This window comes from Spermophilus citellus (assembly GCF_964194105.1).
Source record: "Spermophilus citellus genome assembly, chromosome: 7".
Classification (NCBI taxonomy): domain Eukaryota; kingdom Metazoa; phylum Chordata; class Mammalia; order Rodentia; family Sciuridae; genus Spermophilus; species Spermophilus citellus.
In genome coordinates this window covers 29,278,840-29,303,915 of record NC_138188.1, presented here as the reverse complement: position 1 = coordinate 29,303,915, position 25,076 = coordinate 29,278,840, and the positions used below count along the sequence as shown (strand labels likewise).

The following is a 25,076-nucleotide window of genomic DNA, read 5'->3' as shown; positions in this document are numbered from 1 at the left end:
AATGAAGTTAGATGTTCTTTAAGCCTCTTTCTCCTACAACCATCAACCTCTTCATAAAAGAAAAGTTAAGCTTTAGAAGCATGAAGAACACCTTGTAAGATTCAATTCTGAAAACCTGTCCCACAGATTCAAGTTTAGTCAAATACCCAGATATGGACAATTGGCTAATGCATTAGAAGTTGCTTCTAAGGAGGAAAGGCGAGCTGTTTTCAATACGACTAATCAGACCCATAATGTACATGGTAACTATCAGTGCTTGCCTAGCAGCTATCTAGAGCAATCTCCCCATTTAAACAATATTTATAATAGATTTAGAATGGTATTTCTTCTAGTAATTAATTTATTTTTTAAACTGGAAAATATAGAAAATCATCAAAGAAAATAAACATCACTCCCAATCCCACTACTATTAACATTCACACTCATAATCTTTTCTATATAGTTCTACAGATATTTGAAATTTTATTACATATGTATTATATATGGTATGTGTCTATCTTTTAGATTTTTGATATATATATTTATGGATATAACATATGTATATCCATAAAGCATATTACACACATTTTGTTTGGACTTTTATCCTATGCAATCAAATCTTCTTCAGAAACACAATTTTGATAACTTGGAAATATTGCATTCTAAAACTATTATATGTATTTATCCATATCTTTTTCATTAAACATGTAAGTTGTTTCCATTTTATCGTGATATGTATAACATTATAATGATTATTTCTACAAATATTTACTTCATATTTATTATCTGTTTTTAGCCACTTTGAAACGGAATTTTTGCCACTGAGTATGAACACTCAGAAACCCTCCTCTTCCTCTGCTCTTGCCCTTTTCTCCACACACCCAAGTAGTATATTTTCTCCATAATGAGCTACAGTGTGTTCTTTTTTCATCCTCTTCTCTCCTAAAATCTGCTTTCTTTCAAAAAAAAAAAAAAAGATATGGTAGATCCATTACAGCCAAAATCATAAGGCTCATGAATTATCTCAGGATATTTTGGCTTCATAAGGGATATAACCTTATTTTAGGGGAAATAATTTCTAATGGCAAAAGCTTAGGCAGCAAGACAGGCATATCAAAGGAGGAAGTTAGATGAGGACTTCACAGGATTGTAAACCTCATGCTGCAGTTGGGGGTGGTGGCACACACCTGTAATCCCAGGTATTTGGGAGGCTGAGAAGGTAAATCACAATTGGAATGTAGCTCAGTAGTAGAGCAAATGCTTGCCCAGCTTGTATGAGGCCCTGGGTTCAATCCACAGCAGCAATCACATTTCATGAATCATCATTTAGTTATCAGGCAGTTTTGTCATGTTAAATAATCTAGATTATTTCCTCACTTTAGAGCTAGTTGTGGTGAAAGATTTAATTCATGAGAAAAAAATGCGTCACTTTTTTACTCAGTTCTATTTCATTCAGAAAATATTGATTATGAACCAAATGTGTATAAAAATGTGGAAGATGAATGTAGCTTAAGCCAACCACTTTGAGAAAGACAATCATTTATGTGGGAGGGATAGCCTAGGATGGATGATACTGTGTCGCTAGGGAATCCCTATTGGTGCTCTTAATGATTCTCCACTCTTGCAGGAACAAACAACCCAAATCAATTTCCCCAGAAATGTATGTTCCCCACCATCAGGTGGTTGGTAGTACTACCAAAGCCAAGTTGAGAGTACAAAAGGTCTTTCTTTTTATGAAAAGAAAAAGAGATATGTATTAAAAGTAAAACTCCAATAGCTACTCTTGTTCAAGTGTCCATGATCTTCTTGCCTGAACTGAGCGAATCTCCTTACTTCCTCTTGCTTCCATTCCTGCCTCACTTTAATGCATTTCCCTCACAATATCCTTTTTGAATAATGAAAGATAAATACATATCACAACAAAATATCTATTTCTTCCTTACCAAGTAAGAAAGCCTCTTAATCCTGTGAAAACTTTGAACATATTTCCCCACTGAATTCTTTCAGAAGGTTTTATTTGTGTAGTTTCCTTTTAAGTTGGCTGATTGGGTATCCCTGCTTCTCTCTATCTTTTCTCCTTGGTTCTCCTTCTAGGCTCACAAATATTCTATCATAAGGCGATTTCTGACTATTTTGGAGCTGACATCAGGAACACATATGACAACATGCCCACCCCAAGAGGGAACTTTTAGGAAAGTTTCTGTTGCTGCCTCTGGACAAACTCTCAAAAGATGACCCTGCTCTGACTGCAAATTGGTGCAACCAATCTGGAAAGTAGTATGGACATTCCTTAAAAAACTTGGAATGGAACCACCATTAGACCCAGCTATCCCACTCCTTGGTCTATACCCAAAGGACTTAAAAACAGCATACTACAGTAATGCAGCCACATGAATGTTTATAGCAGCACAATTCACATTAGCCAAACTGTGGAACCAAACTAGATGCCCTTCAATAGATGAATGGATAAAGAAACTGTGATATTATATACACAATGGTATATTACTCAGAAGTAAAAGAGAATAAGATTATGGCATTTGCAGATAAATGGATGGAGTTAGAGAATATCATGCTAAACAAAGTAAGTCAATGCCAAAAAATCAAAGGCTGAATGTTTTCTCTGATAAGTGGATGCTGCTAATCCATAATGGGGAAGGGTATATGATGAGTAGAGGAACTTTGGGTTGGGCAAAGAGGTGGGAGAGGAGTGAAGGGAGCCTGGGGACAGGAAAGATGGTGGAATGAGATGGACATAATTACCCTAGGTACATGTATGATTGCACAAATGGTGGGACCTTACTTTGTGTACCACCAGAGAAGTGAAAAATTGTGCTACATTTGTGTACAATGAATCGAAGAGCATTCTGCTGTCATATATAACTGATTAAAACAAATAAATTAAATATATTTTTTTAAAAGATTACCCTGCTCTGTGTTGGAGCCTAGGCTACAGCTTTCTCTGTGACCACATACAAATCATACAAAACAGTCAGCGACTGTGGGAAGAATGTGAGTGGCAGGCTTAGTTTCTCTTCCCAAATTCAGTTTTATGCTTATTAGTGTCTCTCAGGCTCTCCTTGTTTTGTGATAGGTACTTTCTGGGGATGATTCACCGTCTCAATTTCATATTCTAGTAGATCCAAAGTTATTTCTATTACATATCCTGTAACCTGGTGAAACTGGGATTTTTAATTGTGTAGGTCATATGTTTATTTGCCTTGGCCTTAGTTTGAAACTATTCTTCATCAACTCAACCTATAAGACCTTCTATAGTATACTTTGTTACTCAGCAACATAGATCAGCATTACCAAAGTATGTAAAAGAAATATGTCCAAAGACCTTTCTTTGAGCAATATATGAAAATACCTTGAAAATGCTGCATATTCTAGCTTGGAGATGCATAATACTCATGGATACATTGAAAGTTCTAAGGATCCTTCTAGAAAAGAAAGATCTAAAACTTTCATGGTTTCCCAAACCTAATTGGCCATGGAAGGCCCAGGAATATTATTTGGGAAATCCTCATATGGACAAATAAATTAATAAAGCTTCCTGCATTAGTTCATAATTTCTAGGTTCCCCAGTTCATTCTTTATTGAATTCATTTGTCCTGGGATTTCTATAAGGTTTTCATCTATATTTGTATTATTCAGGATTCTCCATGGAAACAGAAATGGAAAGGAAAGGAAAGAAGAGGAAAAGAGAGGAAAGGAGAGGAGAGGCCAGGAGAGGGAGAGAGAATATAAAAGATTGGCTAGTTGCGGAGGCTGGCAAGTCCCAAGATCTGCAAGGTGAGTCCATATACTAGAAATGCAGGACAACAAATTATTTAGCTTGAATCTGAAGGCAGAACCTCCACCCCAATATCCCAGTCTAAAGGCAGTTGGGCATAAATAATGATCTCTTAGGAAGTGTGGGTCAACCTTTTTGTTCTCTTCAGGCTTTGAACTGATTGCATGCCTGTCCACATTATGGTGGAAAGTCTGATTTACTCAGCTTACTCACTTAAATGTTAATCTCACCCAAAACATCTCTATAGAAACACCTAGAATAATATTTGCCCAAATAACAGTCACCCTGTGGCTCAGTCAAGTTTAACACATAAAATTAACCATTGCATGATTATTACTCTTTTTCTTAACTGACCATAGTATATTTAATAATCCTAAGTTATATCTGTGAAAAAAATAAATTATTTCTAAGAAGGAGTATGTAAGTAAATCAAATCTCAGGTATTTTTACCTTCCCTATAGGCTCCAAGAACATGATGCTTTTTCTCTGCGGAGCTTTACATTTAAAATCATGTGTCCACATATGTGTGTGTGTGTGTGTGTGTGTGTGTGTGTGTGTATAGTTTTATAACTACATAATTCACATTGAATCCTTGAATATTAACATATTATATACTTTTGACATAATATATATTTAAAATGATAACAAAATCTCCTCCTTATCCCTGTTTTCATTCAAGAAATATTTGAGTAACTTGGGTGTGTAAAGTATGGTGTTAGATATATTAGCAATGGATTAAAAGGCAACAGAATTTAATCAAAAGAATCATGTTTCTATTGAAGTCTTTTGGGTCAGTCACTTTAATATTGTGAATCTTATGTACACTGGAAATCAAAAGTTCAATTGAAATGCTAATTTTGTAAAAACTCTTTTTTAAAGTTCTGAATCAATTGAGGAATAAAAGAATTAATTATCTGTGCTTGTTAAGCATTCCTTTTGTTTATTTGGTCAACTTATTTTTTATATAATTAAATAATTCAGACTCTGGGAAAACATAACAATCTCCTGACCATGAAGAATTTAATAGTATAAAAAGCAACTTTCAAATCCAGAAAGATTTTCTACAATCATTATTTTGTTTTAATCTAACCCTCTGATAGACACATGAACCAAGTTCTCAAAAATATTCACATTTGAATGCTCAATAAAGAATCTGGTGGTAAAAATGTAGTCATCAAATCAAATTACCAATAGAGCTGTACATATAGTACTTTACATTTCAATTTTTGTTCTTAGAGGCAAATTTCAAATACTATCATTGTGCATACTGAAAGGCTTGTTTTGGTTCTGGAAAACTGAAACTTTGATTTGAAAGTTGACAAGATATTGTTTTGAAAACATAATCCAATAGTATACAATTATATTGATACATAGATATTACTTCTAGAAAAAAATAATCTTATGACATGTATAGTACTTAGGACAGTTTCAGCTACAACTGACAATGTACATAAAATGACTTAAATAAAAATTTCACCATGTTACTTTTTAAGCATTCCCAGAGCTCCCTCTTTCCAAAAAAATAAATAAATAAAAAATAAACCAAAAATATAAAAACAAATAAAAAACATCCTTATACTTTTGGGCCACAATTGATGGATGTTAATTTTAAAACAATCCCCAGAAAGTGGATATGATGGCTAGGCTGATTGGAATGAATCCATGTTTATCCAAGTCATAAGGGAAGGTTGACCGCTGGCAAAAGATGAGGTTCTGACAAAATGTGGGGCACAGCTCAGTAAGAACATGGACTTTCAAGTCCTCGGGCTTGAGTTTAAATCCAGTCCTGCTATTTGCATGTATTTTGAATAAATTACTTACCTATTCATGTCTCTATTTCCTCATCTATAAAATGGATTGCTGGGAAAATCAAATATGCTAGTATTTATAAAACACATAGACCCATACCTGCATATATTAACAATAAGCATTTGTTAATATGCTCTGAAATAGCATTCCATGTGTATATTGGTATCTACCACGCCTTCTCTGAATATGCCTTTGAAGATTAACATAGTCTCCCAGCATCCTGAAGTAAACCCCAATCTCCAAAGGCATATTTAACTTGCTGCTCCAGTTGTTGAAATGGAAGGGCAGTTGAAGAAATCTCTTTCTAGGGAAGTTTGTTTCTCAACTTGTTGTCAATAATCACTCATTCAAGAGACTCCAGTCATGGTATATCATTCAAACTGCCACTGAACTCAGTGAGATAGGTAAAATGAGGAAGAAAAAGAGGCTCTGCCAACCTATTAGGGAAAAAAATCAATAAGAAGACATTCTTGGGGGAAGGCTAGTACCAAAAGGTTTGTTGTCCAAGGCTAAGAACTCTTAGCCATCATGTGGATCAAGATGCAGAGGAAGAAGTCAAGAAGATAAGGCACATAGGCATAAGACACTACATCTCTCTCTCTTCCACTTATCCTAGTGAATTTCTTCATCTCTCTAAATGACTTAAAAGGAGAAATGATTATAAGTTGGCAAAGAAAAAAAAAGCCTTTGGTTAAGAAAAATGTTGGAGATGATAAACCAATGGAGAGGGTCTGGTTTAAAAGTAGAAAATGAAAACAATTTCTATAGTACTTGTTAAAGCTGAATATAGGAATAAATAATGGAAAGAACTAGCAATGATATTTGTAAAATGATAGCTGCACACAATATTATGTTTGGTGACAAATATGTGATATTGATAGGGAACAGACATGAGTGGTGAAAACAGGAGGTTTAAAGGGATAATTGTATAGACTGTGCTGTGACCCTGCATGCTTTATTTTGAAGGGTGATTTGCCTGAAGCTGCTCTGGCCCTGCTTGGCTTAAGTAGATAGGATATGCCATATTCCTCAGCAAACAACCTGTTATCTGCTGGAGAAATGCAGACCTAAGAGGCTCCTTGCTACTGATAAGAAGAATACAAGTTATCCTGAAGCAGGGCACTTCTGTGATCTTTACATACACCAGATTCCAGAACTCAGAAAATGAGATAATATGAATAAATAAGGAAAATGAGAAGCAAATCCTCAACCATAAAATCTATAAGAACAAGTCTAGTCAGAACTGGTGAGCACAGGCCAAGATGACTCAGAGTCGCCTTGGATCTAGCATGTCATTATCACAGTAGAATATCCCCTCCATGGAGGAAGACCATGCACTGTGGGGACTGATGTAATCCTGATGTCAGTCACAAGTCAAGAACCTTCCCTGGGACCCCAACCCCAGTAAAACAAGAGGGCAGGAGGGTGTGCTCTTCCTCTCCAAGAGGAACCACTCTCCCTTTTTCTCTTGGGAGTATTCCCTTTTCCTGGCCCCTTTTATAAACTCATCTCTACTACTCTGAGTGACTTGTCTGAAATCCTTCTGGTGTGATCACACAGAATCAATGACCGAGGACCTCCATGGTTGCTTCAGCTCTGTGGATGGCCTTGGTTTGCAACCACAAGAGTGAGTAAATGTAAGTACCTCGCTGCCATAAGAACATGGTTTAGAATGAGGACTCAGTTTGGGCCCAACAAACAGTCCCTTTGAAATTGTTTATCTATTTTTAGACATTTTCAAGAGCCTTTCAGGGAATTATTCTGCTCACTGGTCCTTTAACTTGAGGCACTGCAAACTCAACCATCTATTTACATCTAGCATCCTCAGTATTCTCCTAGGTGGGGGGCTATGCTGACTCCCAAAGGCATATTCAGAGAAGGCTTGGTAGATACCAATACAAAGAGTTTCACAGTTAGAGAAGTGTCTTAGGTTTCCAATGGCTGAAAGCTGCTCGAAATGAATGGGAAGAGATGCACAGATGCCTTCATGGTATGCTGCCAGACCTGACACCAGGTTCTCCATCTGTTGAACAACCCAGAGCAGGCACAGATCTATAAATATGTGCATGAAGCAGACACAACCTTCCGTGATGGCTCCAGTCACAGAGAAGCGCTCAGCTGAGCTTCATTTTACTGAGACCCCAGGCACATGTTCACACTCACCTGTCCCCTATATCAGTGAGTGTGTAGGTGTAAGTGAACTGATTTATTTAACCTCTTGGTCATTTCTTCTCTCAGAGTCATCCCGCAGACCATGCAGAACCCTCTTTCTTACTCACCTATGATCATTCTGGATCTATTTTTCCTCCCGAGAGACCTCATTTGGTTGTACCCAGAACCTTCTGGAACCTGCAAAGTTCCCCCTGACTATAAGCAGCCAGGAAGTGACCTCAGTACAGACTGAGACTCACGTGGTTCATGAATGTACAAGAATATTGAAACTCTGTTGCAGTTTTCTATTATTTTTCCCTCTCTCCATAGCAATGTTGATGATGTATGTTTTTATTGAGATAAACTCTGCATACACCAAGATGCATATATCTTAAGTGTATAATTCTGAGTTGTACACCTGAATAGATGCAGTCCAAAACAAGTGTAAAGAAATCTGTCATCCCCAACAGTTCCCCCAGGCCTCCTTCCAGCCAAGTCTCTACCCTTGTTCTCATTTATATCACAATAGATTCATTTTAAGGCTTTGTTTCAGTTACTCTCCACTGAATTAGCCTTTCACTTAGAATCCACTCTCCTTACAAGGTCTTCATGGTATAACTACAGTTGGTCTGGCATCTCCAACCTCAGATGACCTTCTTGTTCACTACACAGCTTCTAGAACTTGCCCAGCCCTTTCACAATCAGGGGCCTTTCTGCATTCTGTTCCCTCTCCCTGAAACACTTCTCTCCAACTTCTTTTCCTTATCTCGTAGCATCTGGCCCCTTTCTATCCTTCAGGTCATAGCTGAAAAGCATCTCCTAAAAGTTCTCCCTGACTCTTCTTAGTAAGTCTCTCCACACCCCCTAGAAGCTCATATCTTCTACCACTTCAGCTTCTTCATTTCATGGTTGCTCTTACTTGTTTGTGTATTGGCTTATTGACCACCTGCCCCCCTAGATCATACATTATGTTCATTCATTTATTCATGTATTTCACAATACCTACTGAGAATCTGCTCTGTGCCAAACACTACTTAAGGTGTAGGGGATTCAGCAATGGAAAAAAAAACATAGAATCTCTGCCCTGCTTTCTTTCATTCTAATATTAAGCAATAGATCATAAATGAATAAGCAAGTAAATAGTGGTAACTCAGATGGTGAAAGACTATGGAGGTAAATAAGGAGGAAGGGCAGAAAATGGATTCTCAGGCCAGCAAATGCTATTTTATTTAAGGTGGGCAGAGTTCTCTCCAATGAGAGTACATACAAGCAAAGACTTATAGACAGAGAGGGAGAAAACTACTTGTGCATCTGGTGGAAAGAGCACTCCAGACTTCCAAAGACAGAAACATGCTTGGTGAGTTTATCAGAGGTCCATATGACTTCTAATTCTACTCCCTGGCATACTAGGTATGTGAGCCTAGAGTTCTGGGGAGTCAAGTGATGAATGGAAGACACATTGAGGAGTTGTCAGTCAATAGAAACTATTCAAATACATGAGACTGATATGTCCATCAGAGTGGGGCTGTGTCTATTTGTTCACTACCATATATTCAGTTGCCTAGAACACTAGAATACATAATATATAAATGAATGGTCCAAGTAACAACTCATCTACTTTCTTTTCTGCCAGTTACATTACTAAGCAATTATCTACTCTCCTCAAATTGTATCTACAACAACATCCCCAAATGTCACTAAGTTACAGAAACCAAAACACTAAGGTGACCTTATCCATTTTCTGCACACTCAGATGTACCTTTCACATCTCAGTTTGCTCTCATTAAAAGTCAAGTACTTGCTTACATGCATTCATAATTCATGGAAAGGCAGAGGATATTGTTTAATGCAAAGTCAGAGGACAGAGCTGATGGCACTTTTATAGGGTTGCCCTGGAATCAGGAAGCTGAGATCTTAACTCATATCTCAATGCTGTTGGTTGCCTTCTGCCCCCAAATGTGTGTAGTGATGGCAACATAGAGCTGTATCTGCAAAACTCGAACTGTAAACAAGCCTCCCTAACTCCTATAACACTAAGTACCTCTGTTGCTAAATTCAGAACCACTGAAACACAACTGTCAATGTGTCTCCATTTCACTGCTTGCATCTTGTTTACTCTGCATTATTAAAGTCTTCTAACTGCAGCTGTCTTATTAATGCCCAGGTTCCCAGCAAGTCAGGGCCTGCGGGGTTGCTTTAGGGTGTCAGAGACATTTATAGGTATTTGATGACAGAATTCAAGTTATTTTGGAATACAGTTTGGAAACGTAAAAGATGAAGAGAATAAAAAAGAGAGTTGGGCTGATGGACTGATGACATAACACCTGCCCAAGACCAGGGGTAATGGATTTTCCAGGAGCTGGTGAAATCAGTTCTCTCTCTGCTACATCCCACTCCCAGAACTCCAGCAGTGTGGAGGGTAAGCCACCTCTCCTTGATCTGGATTAATTCTTCACATACCACCTGTCTAGTAGTCTAGGAAAGAACATCCTGCAATTTAAGGGAAATTTATTGGGACAAAGAGAGAAATATTTTCAAATTCCAAAAGGAAGCCCTGATGACACACACTTACTTATTGCAGATTACTACTTTCAACGCCAGTTCTAGTTTTATTCTCATTTTGATCCTACAGAGAAAGCAGAAAACCATGTCCTATGATTTAAACATGATTTAAAATAATCAGGTCATAGTCCATTTTCACTTGGTGGAGCTTTCCTTTAGGTCATAAGCATCTCCTTTTCTTCTCATTGACTAACTTCTACATTGAGTTCTATACCTGCCCCAAATGACTAGTGGTTAACACAGTGCATATCTGCTGGTTTGAATCTCAGTTTGTCATTGGATTCAGTGATCTAAGTTAAATTAATTATCCTCTCTTATTCACAATTTCTTAATTTGTAAAATGGGATGGAAAATATGAACCCCATAGAGTGCTGGTGAGTACAAGATGGGATAAGGCATGCAAAGAGCTTAGCAGAGCACCTGGCATACTGCAACATAGTTCTGCTTGATTAACTGTGATTACTGCCATCTCAAGTATGATGTGCCCCCACGTATCTCCAGATTGGCAAGTCATACAGAAAAGATGGCACCTCCAACAACATCACTGACACGTCACACTCCTTTCCTTCTAGGCTGGATACCATGAAATGGTATTCACTCTCCTTACCATGTGAATAAAACACTCAGAAAATTAAATCTTTGTGGAATTTAAAACAAAATAGTGGGATGCACCTTTTAATTTTTCTGTTGCAAGGATTGTTTACAAAGATTTACATGTTTTTTGAAGGCTTTTTTTTTTTTAACTCTATACTTGGTGAACCTCAGCCCTGATGATAGCTGGGGAAACTAGAATTGGTCTAGGATAGATGACAGGGACAAGGTTGTTGGAAAGAAAATTCTAAAGGTACCATGGCAGTTGGTATTATTAGTTCTATAAAAGTCTCCACCACACTCTCCCAGCTCCAGAAGCAGAAGAACACAGGGAATCTCACACTGTAGGCCACTGTCCCTTTGCTCCCTCATCAGCTGGTAGACCTCTGCTCATCCATCAACAGGGAGGCTATAGGGCTGGTGACCTATAACTTCATTTACACTGAAACAAATGCAGAAACTTGAATTCCTGCTGAGTGTGACTTTGTCTTTATCCACTCTAATGTCTCTCTCTTTTTCATGTTTTGATATTGGAGCAAGAAATTTAGGAATATTCTGAAACAAAACAGTGGATCTATTAAAAAAAAGTAAGAACTAAGGCCTACTGTACTATGCCCTGCAAAAACAGAGGGAGCAGCAATGAGGTCTGGGATGGCTGCACGAGTGGAAACTGACACCCTGAAGTCACTTCTTTGAATAACACACATTAAGTCTACAGAAGGCCAGTCACCTAGAGGAATGGCACAGCAAACTGGTAGTATCCACTAACACCTCAGCAAGGCTGGCTGCTTTATAGCCTGGGACACAGCCCATGCGAACACTGATGGAGAAATGACTAAAAAGCATGCAATCATTGGCAGGCTGCTCCTTAGAACTGATGACTTTTAAGGTTAATTCAAGACAGAAAGTGTTTTCTCCCGTGTATGCAATTAAATGAATCAGGTCAGATAATGTAAAATAGCAGGCACACCACTGTCCTTATTGGGAATCAAGAATTCTAGCATCTTCTATTAAAAAAAAAACAGAGTAGAAGGAGATAAATCTGTATCCCTTCACAAAGGAAAGAGGTTTGTTTTTTTTTTAAATTTACTTTTCATAATTCAGCATTGTTCCTAGAACTGGTATAAATTTTGCCTTGTACAAAGCTCAGTAATTCTGCTTAGTAAAACAGATCTTGCCATGGTACCAGATAATGCAATGGCCCCTCAACTGTTCCTTTGTACTTCATGTGTTTCCTCTATCACCACTCGCAAAGGAGGGATTATCATTGTTGGGTAAATACCGTATAAAATAGGGGCTAAACAGAGAGTCGAGGTCTGCTACTTTATAGCTATGTAACCTTAGAGAAATCACCTCCCTAAGCCTCAGTTTCCTCTAACATGAGGTTGGGATGTCACAGCAGTCTCATCTTTCAAGGGACCTGGGATTTATAGTTGGCATTTACGCAAAATCAATTAGACACAAAATATCTCCCACTGTTCTTGCTTTTTTGAGCAACAAATGAGATGGTTGACTTGCACTGAGGAACTACATTTAAAAATACGCACCTTTAAATTACAAGAGACTGTAAATCTAAGTGCAACAATTGAAGCAATAGAGACTCATAACATGAGAGACACACAGGAACTGAAATACAGCAGGAGGACTCTGGATTTACAGCTCACAGCTCATCTCACTCTGGGATATTCACCTTCTGAAGTATCAGAGAGAACTGCCTAAAATCCCTAATTCAGGCCCCTTCCTTTCTCCTAACCCTCACTTTCTCCCTTACCCTGTCCCTTATTAAAATCCAGTTAGTTAAATTCTGGTTTGATACAATTCACCTAGAATACATACATCAAAGGGTCCATTACAAGAATTAAATTATTTATCTGTGGCAGCTATGAGGTGTGTCACAACTTCCTTCAAGGACAGCCTGCAGCAATGAGCCTAAGGACCTGACAAGTCCCAGCCCCACGGGAGGTTGTGCTCTTCCTAGATGGTTCCCTGCCAGTCTGAGCGCAGAGGGGATGCTAGAGCCAGGGCATGCCTCCCCAGTGCAGCACTCCTGCAAATGGAAGTCTTCGCTGTGAGGCCACCTGTATCAGCTTGCCAAGCCTTTTTTAGGACTGCACTTCAATCTAAAGTTTTTGCACAATTAATCTTTCTTTCTTACCCTGCTCCTTCCCTTCTTTTTTCCTTTCTTCCTTTTACCCAGTCTTTCCTTCCTGCCTTTGTTTCACTTCTTTCCTTTTCTTTCCATCCTCCCTTTCTCCCTTCCTCCTTCCTTCCCTCCTTCAGCACAGTTTGATGCTCCCTATCTACCTTGTGCATGGGCTTTTTTCTGTCATTTCTAGTTCTGTCTTATCATCCACTTCCCAGAGGACCTAAGATGACTCAGAATATAAAGTACTGAGCATGAAAAGAAGGTTCTGGGAATGATAGCTGCTATTGTTACAATAATTAAAATCAGATTAATGCTTCATTAATAACTCTTGAGGCATCTATCTTCATAATGGTCTAATCCAAGGGTCCCCAGGGGAACCTTAAGCCTTACTTACTCTGTATACAGTTTTCTCTCTGTGGCCACATTTCAAATGGAAGAGTACTTCTTCTTTTCCTAAGGCTTTGGTGTTCAGAGAGACTTTCAGACGACTGAAAGATCTGAAAACTTCTGGATTAGCTGGAAAAAAAAATGGGCCTCTGTAGTCCTTCATCTTAGCAGGAACAAATATCATGGTCCTGAAAAGCCGTTTTAAAACAAGACTCATTGAATGTGGCCTGCATTAAACAGAGGCTTTGTGGAGGGAGTTCTGTGTTGCCCATCTTGTATGTGTATTACTAGTGCACCTGAGCCATTTATTAGTCTTGGAGAGGGAAACAATGGGCAAGGCAGTAAGGGAAAGAGAGAAGAACTAATGAAAACACTCATCAGCCTGAAGCCCCAAGACATGCCCATCAGGGCACATGAAACTCTTTCAGTGACAGGTCCTACAAATGCTGTGGATAACCCTATTGTGATGGCAACTATAAACTCTATTATTCTGAGATCTAAGAGGCTATTTCAATTTGGTGAACACAGACTTCACAGAGTAGCCATCAACAATATGATAGTGGCTTGTGATAAAGGTGTCATTGATGCTTTGCTTCTCTCAGCAAAGGAACAACTGGCAACCAACAGCAATTAGGTGCTTAACAAAACTGCTCTGGAGATGCCACTGCTACAAAGATTGTCATTGTTGTCACCAAGACTCAGGAATCAATCACGATGAAGCCTGTAGCTGTTTATATTTCTGAAAACACTTCCCCCTCAAAATATGATTCCCATCAGAAGAAAATGTAATTAACTTTGCTCTGATTATTTGCAACAAAACAAAACAAAACATAGGTATGATGACCATCCAAACAGACCCTAGCATACTCAGGGCTCAAGGGCAAGACTGGAGAAAAGAGGAAAAAGAGGTAAATGTCAGAGGCAGCTATAGGTTTCACATAATTAAAAAAGTGATGTGTCTGGATCTCTGCACTGAGTGCTGAAGTGTAATTAATGTGTTTCTAAATCAAAATGAAGAACTAACATCCATGACATCCTCCCACCCATCACTTTTTGGAATGGAGAAACTACATTGAATTAGTTCTTAAACAAAACAAAACAAACAAACAAAACCATGGAGGGAGCTGGGTGTGGTGGCACATGCTAAGGCTGAGGCTGGAAGATTACAAGTTCAAGACCAGCCTCAGCAATTTAACGAGGCTCTAAGTAACTTAGTAAGATCCTGTCTCAAAATAAAAAGAGGCTGACGATGTGAGGATATAGCTCAGTGGTTAAGTGCCTCTGGGTTAGAGGAGGAGAAGAAGAAGAAGAAGAAGAGGAAGAGGAAGAGGAAGAGGAAGAAGAAGAGACAAACAACAAAAATAAGGTTGTAATTACCCATATCTAATACAATATTCAGTGATTTACACTCCTGTTTCCACTATACCAAGTCCATGCTAGATGGATATACCTTGTGTAGTAGGATACACCTGGTTTAGGAATATGGCTACCCTAGGCTGGAAGCAGGTTCTGACCCTTCCCTAGCTGGACTGCTGGCAAGTTATTCCTCTCTCAGAAACACACTTTTCTCATCTGGAAAACAGGAATGAGAATAACTATCCAATGAGACAAAACACCATTATGTATGTGAGAAGACTTAGCACCTTGCCCCAACTGATTATTTTAAATCAACAAAAATTGTCATATAACATGTGACAAATACACAGTCCAGAAAGCAAAATCCCTGTTCTCATGTTTATCACATGCCTTAAGACATTAGAAGAAGGAATTTAAGAAATACTACAATTGTGAGGGTGGGGTTGTGGCTCAGTGGTAGATCGCTCACCTAGCATGTATAAGGCACTGGATTCAATCCTTGGCATCACATAAAAATAAATAAATAAACAAGATAAAGGTATTGTGTTCATCTACAATTGTAAAATCTCACTTTAAAGAGTTTTATTGGTATCATAAAAAGGCCATAGGATGGCTGGGTAACTTCACAATAATAGCTAAGTTACTGCATATTTATTAAGTACATAATTACATTCTGGGATCTATAATATATATTTTATATTAATTATTTCATTTAATCTTTAAACCACTCTATGGAGCTGGAAGCTGTGGTATGCCTGTAATCCCAGAAGCTCAGGGGGCTGAATAAGGAGGATCGCCAGTACAAATCCAGCCTCAGCAACTTAGTGAGGCACTTAGCAACTCAGTGAGACCCTGTCTCTAAAAAAAAATATTTAAAAAGTGCTGGAGATGTGGCTCAGTGGTTAAGCACCCTTGGGTTCAATCCCTGGGACCAAAAACAAACAACAACAAAAAAATCCCATTCTATGAGGAGGAACCATTTTTCTCCCATTTTACAGATTAGAAACCAGAGACATAGTGAAGTTTAGTAACTTGCATGTGATCCAAAAGTGAGAAAGGCTAGATTCAATTAGATATAAGAAATCTGATTTCCAACCCTAAGTTCTGGCAACAATGGAAAAGATAAAGCTTTCAGAGCTTTATTTCTTGACCTAGGTGGTGTCTGCAATGTATTTTATTCCTGTAATTTTCTGAGTTGACTTATTTTATTAAAAAATTGAGGCTCTAAGAGCAAAATATTGAGTATGAATTTTGCATATCATATTTTGCAACAACAGGCTCAGAATAAAGTTTCTATAATATTGGAATAACATTTTTTTCAGTTGTTTATAACAATGGTACAGAAGCAAATGGAAATTATATTTTCAATTTACAGTAGTAGGCTCTGGTTTGTTTTTTATCCCCCGCAGTCACTGGAAAAGATGGGAAATGCTAAAAGGAAAGTTTGTATTTTGGCATTCTGAATCTTACCCCACTTTCTTCTGTATTTTTGTCAATAATTTATTTGTTTATCGTCTCAAGTATTTGTCTCTTAAATTCTTTAATTCTTTCTCTTTTTTCTATTTCTCTCATTTCTTTCTCTGCTTGGTCTTACACCTATTCCCTACTAGTTCCTTTCTCCCTTCTTTTCTCTCTTTCTCTTATATAGAACTTGAGAAACATCTTTTGTTGGTTTTATTGCATATTATGATCGATTGCTCAGTTTTCATTAAAAAGTGGTTGAATGGTTTATGTACAACCTTATGTAGTTTATACACTACAAAAATCATCTCCCCAAATTAAGTTTCCATTGTCTCAGGTATCCCTGATTGACTTTTATTTTAGTAGCTGAATAGTTTCCAGTTAATAAAAAGCTTCTGTACCTCATGGTAGCGTAGGATTGGAAGGATTGCCAGGCTTATGGTTTAAGAAGAAAAAGAGGTACATGTTCATAAATTTCCCATAGGCATCTGCTTTCTCTTCACATACCTCTTGCTTAACTCTCCTATAGACACTCACAGAGAAAACAGACATCAGGACCATTTCTTGGCCTATTACTCACATCAGGCTTAGTCGTGCCACAATTAAAGAGCTCTATTATGAGGGTATACACTTAGAAAGACTCAGCAGTGTATGTAAGAATGGGCCCTCAGAAGCTGAAAGTAGCTAGAAATATCATCTGTTATGCCCAGAACAAAGTCAGTCTTTACAAATATGTATTTGTATTAAATTTGTAAAATGAAGACTCCAAATTTGATTACCAGGCAGAAAACTATATTAAAATCTATTGTCCCTTCTAAATAGACATATGCATTGTTTATTTATTCAATAGTTGCATCTGAGGCACTTGTTAGTGTGCAAACAATGAACTGTGCACCATCCCCTTGCTCCTCCAATAAATGCTATGTATGTTGGTCCTTCCCTTGTCAACTTGGCCCAGAGAGATTCTTAAAATCCTACCTGCCCCTTGCCCTTGGAAGGTTTATACATGGAGCCATCATAAAAATATTCTAGTGGTCTTGTCGTCCACTTCAGGTTTTAAGACTTCCTTCAATCTTTCTGAGATGTCTAGTCAGTACCTCAGACAATTCCACTACTTCTGACTGGAGAGGCAGGTACCTGTTGGTTTGTTCTGTAAGCTGGTTGGGGTCCCTCTTCCTTGACCTCTCCCTCCAGTCCTGAGAACACTATTTCTTCTTCTTGCTCCTCACTATCTTCAGAGCAGGAATCAAACACATCGGTATAATACTCTTCAGCCACAAGAGGGTCTTCAGGGATTTCTGAAATAAACAACAATCAGTTAGTAAAATTTTAATGAGGCTAGGATCCCCCATGTTGTCCCAGAGATGTATATTTTATTTGGGCTGAAAAGGCTGTTATGGAATGTAGGGATGAATCTTAGCTTCTTAAAATATATTATTTAATATAGTAAACACTCAGCAAATGAAACCAGTGGAGGAAAGCAAAGACACTTTCATTTACAGCTACCTTTAGAAGGTAGGAGATGAAGTCCATAAAACAAGAAGAAATGGAGCATGAATCCTTATTAAAAATGAGGGGATTTAGGAGAAAAATAAGGACAAAATACACTGGTGAAAAGGTTTTATTACACAACACATAAAGTTTTTAGCAGAGATAGTTGGAATGAAACGGTTAGCATTTTTCTGGAAGTTTCTTTCTTAAATAAAATATTAGTAGTGGGACCAAATAAGATGGACAGGATATATAGCAATGGTATTTTGGCAAGCTGGGGAAAATATCACAATTGTTTTCTAACAGTCTATGAAGGCTTTTAAAATGTAATTCACTCTGGTGAGTCCTATTTACACTGACAACAACATCTATTTTTTTTAAAAAAAGGAAAAATAAAAAGGAAAGAATACCCACTTTAGTTGATGCCAATAACCCATTACTAGATACAACATTGTTAGCCACTGCAAGAGAATTGGTACTTTCAATAATCTTCAACCAAGAAAGGCCAAGGATGGATCACAAGAAAGTATAGCAATATCAACTCTAATTTGCTAATGGGAGCCTAGAAATAGAGAAATATCTTTGGGGTGGGAGTGGAAGAAATTACATAATGATATGCTACCAGAGTAAAAGAGTGGGCATTTTAGATTTTGCACCACACTCTTAAAAACAAAATTGTTCTTCTAAATTGTGACACAAACCACTGTTTTTCAAGCCATTTTTTATTCTTTTTGTCTAGTGGAAAAAACATTCAGAGTCTAAGAATTAAGGTTTGAATCTATCTTTATCTCCTTCTATAGAAAAATCTGGGCAAGGTACTTAAATTTATTGAGCTCCAGTTTCTCAGTAAAATTTACATGAGGGCAATCTACCTAAGTAGTTATGAAGATTCAATAATAAGATGCTTTTGAAAGTATCTGTATGTATGTATGGAAGCTTCATACAAATATTCACTCAATTTCCACAAGTGTGAAAATGGGTTTTTTTATTAATCAACTCCAGAATCCTTTGAAAGTAAAATTCTTAATGGATGTAGAGTTTCCTGGCAAGAAAAGACTTTAATATCTATTTGTTATCTGTGTTTTCCCACTAAAACACAAGAGGTTATGCAGTGGAATCAAAATTAGTCTGCTAAAAAGACAAAAATTACATTACTCAAAATTGCCTTTGCCAACTTTGCAAGGGGCACATTGAGGATCTTACACATTCATTGATTTCAACAAATCCTATTTCCCCTTAAGACCACTGATTTTGTGTTGAGAGCCAGATGAGATAGATGATTTAGATATAGGAATCACACTTTATAAAAATATTCAACTTGCATTCAGAATAGGAATAACAGCATGAGAAGTATATGAAAGCTTAAATCCAACAAGAGAGCTCTGTTTTGCCATCAAGTAGGAGCATATGCTGAATGGAATGGTGGATGGAGTCATGTGACTTCCATATGACCTCCTCCTCCCTAGACTTTACCCAAATCTCTGTGTCTCTTTTACAGAGTTGCCATCCTTTCCCTTCTTGTTCCCTTCTACTGTTCCTCCTTCAGTCTTGTGTCTCTTTTATAGTTAGTCATTCATTTACTCTTTCATACTTTTCCCTCTTGCTCACTTTTTCTCTTTCTATTTGTTCCTCCCAACCCCAACTTTGTTTTCAAATGTGAGTATGATACAGTAAAAAATATATTCTATATTGTTCCCAGTATACAGCAACATATTTATATGTGTGTATATACATGCATCTTTGGAATTAAAACAAAAGTTTCATGCATCAAGACCTACTACCCAAACTACATGTGCTACATTCTGGTGTTTTCCATTCTATTCAATTCTTTAAAAATGCTATTTGTTACTCCCTATTGTAACTTCTCAATCCACAATTTGGTTTAGAATGCTGGCTTGGGCATCAAAAAGACCTACACTGAATCAGGACTTAAAAATAGCTTCATAACATTGGGCATTAATTAAACTTTCAGCAGTTCAGATTCTTCATTTATAAAATAGAGATGATAATATACATCTCACAGAATTGTGCACTATTCACCACACTATGGGATGTACCCAATAAATGTTAGTTATGGTTGGAAGTAGAATGGGAACCATGGTACTTTTTCCAGTTAATACCCACACCAGGAAGAAATATGAAATTAGATAATCACAAATACATAACAAGTATAAAATGGTTATTCAAAACAAGATCAGACTGGGATGATTCCATTTCCAGCACTTTTTAAGTAAGCTCAACATACCTTTGTGCTGCTTAAGAAAGGGCTCAGTTTCAAAGGGGAAGTCAAAGAAATGTAAGCCTGCTTAAACTGTGTTTGTCAAGCTGTGTGTTGTTTGTGCCTGAGCCCAATTTGAAGCCTTGTTAGGCTAAGCCTCATTTCCCCTGTCACAGAGGAGAAAATGGGCTGTGATAAACAACTTTAATTTCCTCACGCCCTGAAGTCAGTCTCATAACAGACACACTGCAGTAGCATTCCAGATTTCCTGCACTGGGTGGGCAGTGACAGAGTGTGGTTATGAAGGAATCCAATAGTTATTGTCTGAGTTTGGACAAAGGTGCTGCATATCCAAGCTGGAGAAAAGGGTGGCCTTTGTCAAACCCTTCAATTAAGACACACATAAATCTCTTCCTCTAAGCCTAGACTGAGCATCAGGACCACCTGCAGAGCCTGTAGTGCACATAATGCTTGGCCCCACTCCCCAAACAGCTGATTTGGTAGGTCTGGGGTGGTAACTGAGAATTTGCATATCTAACAAGTTCTCAGGTGATGCTGATGATGCTGGTCCAGGGGTCACATTCTGAGAACCATTGATCTAGAATATGACCACTTCAAAGAAAAGTACTAGCATATATTATATAGAAACACCATAATAAAGTACAGAATATTCTATACTATTTCCACATCTTCCAACCTTTGTTTGTTAAAGACAAAACATGAACCACAGAATATACTTTAGAAGAGCTCAAATTGTGCTATTAGCTGTCTAAATCACAATCTCCATGGAGTTTTGAGTAACAAGACTATTCCAATTTTATTAATAGGGAAGCACAGAGATAAGTGTGAGCAGCTCAAATTTAAATTTTTTGTATTTGCACAGCAGTGCATACTTTCATAAGCACATTCATATCTATTATTCCATTTGATCTTTGCAAGGACTCTTCAAGTTAGACCAATAACATTTATTTTCTGACCATTTTCCATACAAGAAAAGTGAGGTTAATAACAAACCACAGCTGCATGCATGGTAGACAAGAGATTAGAATGCAAATCATCTGAATCCTTTGTTTCTGTCACTGAATCAGTGCTATTATGATTAGCTAGGAATTTTCATCTTTGCTAGTGAAGCTATTTCAGATTGAAGTTGTGACTGCATTCCCAGTAATTCTAAAAGATATTGGGCAACAAAGGATAGAGTTTTGACTTATGAGAAAGAAAAAATTATAGCTTAGTCATCCTGGCAAATTGTCTTAAGGGAGCTGAGAATATTGAACGCCAGAGGCCTTCTTCAAACTCAGCCCAATTCTCACTCCCCTCTATCTTAGATGTGCTCAAATTTGAGTGTGCATCAGAATCGCCTAGGAGGCTTGTTAAAACAGATTCCTGGCTCCTATACTTAGCATGTATGAGTCAGTAGGTGGGGGGATCGGGCCTGGGATCCTGCATTTCTAATGATGTTGTTGTTCTGGCAATGCACTTTGAGAACTATTGCTCTGTTTCAAGATCTTCAAAGAGAAAATGACAAACAGGTAAAATTGTTAAGTAAAAACCTCCCTGTTCCTTCATCTGTTATTGCACCAGCTCTTTAATCTTATGAAATGATCAGATATACATTAAATAATTTTTCTTAAAGAGTCTTAAAGGCAAAATAAAATTTTCTCTAAAAACAAACCAACAAACAAAAACTTATTTTGGAGGAAGATCTCAGCCTGTGCACCTGCCACCATCCCAAATGATACTAAATATCCATAAGACTTGAGTAAATGAATGTGACAGGCTTGGCAGAATGGATCCCAAAGAGAAGGCCCAACAACAGCAACAGAAACAGCACCTGGAATCATAATAGAAATATACATTCTCAGCCATCCCCACCCCCCTGCCCAGTCTCCAATCCACTGAATCACAAACTGGAGTACAGGTCCGACAATGTGCATTTTGGAAATGGTGATCATGATTCACACTTAAGTTGGAGAACCACTAACTTAGCACAATGACTGGCACTTAATGTCTGCTCATATGAAAAACAATTTCTACTAATATCCAGGTAGATAGCAAACTCTAGGAGAGCAGGAGCCATACCTGTCCTGTTCCCCAGGGTATGTCCAAAAAATGTGGGTTGCAAAGGAGATACTCCAAACTTATTGCTGAATAAATGAATGCATAGTATCTAAGAGATAAGGCCTTTTAAACTTCTACAGAGTATCATATGCAAAAAATTTCCTAATCTTTTTTGGAGAGGAGGGGGATGCGGAAGAGAGTAGGAGAGGAAGGAGACAGATTATTTTCCCTAAGAGCTCTGCTTCCTTTCCTCTTTCTCACATATATTGAACTTATTATCTCAGATGTTCACACCTTTGAACAGAAAAAAGTTTTCTGGTATGGTTTAGGCTTGGTCCCATCTCTTGATGCTCTTGGGAGGTGATGGAACTTTCAAGAGGTGGGAGCCTAGTGAGAGGTTGTAGGTCACTGGGGGCATCCTCTGAAAGGAGCTAATGGGACCCCAGTTTCATTTTCTCTCTTTTACTCCATGGCCAGGAAGTAAATGGCTTTGCTCCATCATGTGCTCCCCACCTTGCTATGCAGCCTCACCCCAGGCCCAAAAGCAATGGGGACAACTATCCTGGGCTAAAACCTATGAAACCATGAGGTAATATAAATATTTTCTCTTTATAAGTTGGTTATCTCAGGTATTTGTCATAGTAATATAAAGCTGACTAGCACATTTTTACTAAAATTCCCAGCAACCTCCCAGAGGCCTACAAAGTTGGATAACTCAGAGTGTGATGGCATGCACGATTAGACTGCAGCTTTCTCCAGATGCCCTAGACTTTGCTCCAGCCACAAGATTACACTGCTTCTGTCTGCATATCTAATAATAGTGTCAGAATTAATGTTTGTTGGGAAAGGTGAACAAATGACTTGTGATTTGAGAAATCCAACAGACTCACTTGCACTCTTCTCCTATAAAGTAAAACAATACCCTGAAGATATTTTTTAAAAATTCTTAAAAATTTTTCTTACTATAACCAACATATGGGGGAGAGAATCTCCTTATGAAGAGAGGATGCTATTTATTTCAGTTTTGGTGGGCAGTCTCAGTGGGGGTCCTCAGCAGCAGACAGCTGCCCAGAGATGTCCTTTATTTTTCCTTTATTTCCTAGTTTTCTCAAAAAGGGTAATAGCAATATTATAGCAAGCCAGAAAATATTGAACAAAAGCTATTATAAAGCTGTAATAAGAAAAACCAATTTATTGTTATATGTCAATGTGGCTTCTCCAAAGACCATGTTCTCTCATTACAAATTGGGAGCAACCGTACTCAGAACAATAGTTATTTTTACACTGATGAGCAGGTCTGAAAGAATTTCCCATTTCCGGGCTGGGGATGTGGCTCAAGCGGTAGCGCGCTCGCCTGGCATGCGTGCGGCCCGGGTTCGAACCTCAGCACCACATACCAACAAAGATGTTGTGTCCACCAAGAACTAAAAAATAAATATTAAAAATTCTCTCTCTCTCTCTCTCTCTCTCTCTCTCTCTCTCCTCTCTCACTCTCTCTTTAAAAAAAAAAAAAGAATTTCCCATTTCCTAAATATGACATTTGTGGGTGTGGAAAAGATTGCTCAAATTCATTTTTTAATAGAAAATGTTTTATATAAAAACATAATTTTCTCATATGAAGGAGAAACCTATCATTAATATGTTATAACCTTCTCAAAACAATAGGGTAAAAGGCAATACCTTGTAAAGAAACACAGACATTGATATTTTCCATGCTGAGCTGCCTCAGTTTCCCCAGGAGCAGCATTGTGTGAGATAAACACAAATTAGAAAAAAAAAGAAATGACAAAAATCAAAGCCAAAGTTAACTGACAATATTTGCTGCCTCTGACAAAGACTACTTCCCATTAGCAGAGGTGACATGAAGTGATGAGAAGGACAAGCTATAGGGTGACAGGGGTTCAAATCCTGCCTCGGGTCCTTATTGGCTGTATGACCTTGGGAAGACGCCTCCACTTCTCTGAGTCACAGTTTTCTCCTTTGTTAGTGGATGCAGTGGATACTATTGATGCCCTACCAAATGGCCTTACCAAGCACACCCTAAAACATCATTGTCACACAAATCCTCTAGCTGCTGTGAGTGTTGGCTGCTATCAGCTGGGGTTTCCATAAAAAGATATCACAGATTGGGTGGTTTAAGCAACAGAAATTTATTTCTCATGGTTCCAGAGGCTGGAAAGTCCATCATCACAGTGCTGGGTTGAAATCCTCTGAGGCCCCTCTTCTTGGATGGCCTCTTGGGTCTCTTCACACCAGCCCTGGCATCTCTCTGTATGTCCTAGTCTCCTCTTCTTATAAGGACACCAGTGAAATTGGATTAGGGCTAGCCTAACAGCCTCATTTTAGCTTAGTTACTTTTGTAAAGGACTGAGCTCCAAACACAGTCACATTCTCAAGTGCTGGGTTTGGACTTCAGTATATGAAATTTAGGAGGACACAATGGAACCCACAGTTGTAGCACATAGATTCTCCCCTTTCCAGAGAATTGCTATCTGATCAGGGAAGCCTTCTTATCAATGGAGGATGCCTCCCCTGTACCCCAGGGCCAGTCTTGGCCAGTGACTGACTAGAGGTAGAACCATCCTGTTCCAGATCCTTCTGTATGATCAGGCTGGGCTGTTCTCCAGCTGAGACCACATCCTTGCTCAGCAATGTTCCCTTCCCTGTCCAAACATAGCCCCCAGTCCCATTCTGGTCCCCCCAAGCCTGACAGCTCTCCAATAATAAAATACAGGCACCAGAATATCCATCTCAGGTACTGCTTTGAAGGAACCCAACCAAAGACACGGGTATTATGTAACATCGTAACTCATAGTTGCAACATAAAATATTAAAAAAATAAATGATGCTATATAGTAAAATAAATATCTTTTAAAGGGAAAGCACCATTGCTGGCAAAGTCACATTCTTTTACATTGCAACTTTAATCTTCAGACCTCCTAGGACACAACATAGTCTGCTCCAATGGACATTGTTATAGTGAGTCATTCATCAGGGATGAGTTATTCTACAGGCAGTTAAATTTTCTTTCTTGAAAGCTTGTCCACTGACTCTGCTCAAAGTCTTCTAAA

At 38.1% G+C, this 25,076-nt stretch overlaps 1 protein-coding gene across 5 annotated transcripts in view; it reads right to left on the bottom strand.

The window, feature by feature from the left end:
• NEK11 (NIMA related kinase 11) overlaps positions 1–25,076 on the bottom strand; it is a 319,132-nt gene that overhangs the window by 97,675 nt on the left and 196,381 nt on the right. For all 5 annotated transcript variants that reach the window (XM_081301665.1, XM_081301666.1, XM_081301667.1 and 2 more), the window contains one exon: positions 17,373–17,533. In XM_081301665.1, the coding sequence (XP_081157791.1) occupies positions 17,373–17,533 (161 nt within the window). The remainder of the gene's footprint in view (positions 1–17,372; positions 17,534–25,076) is intronic.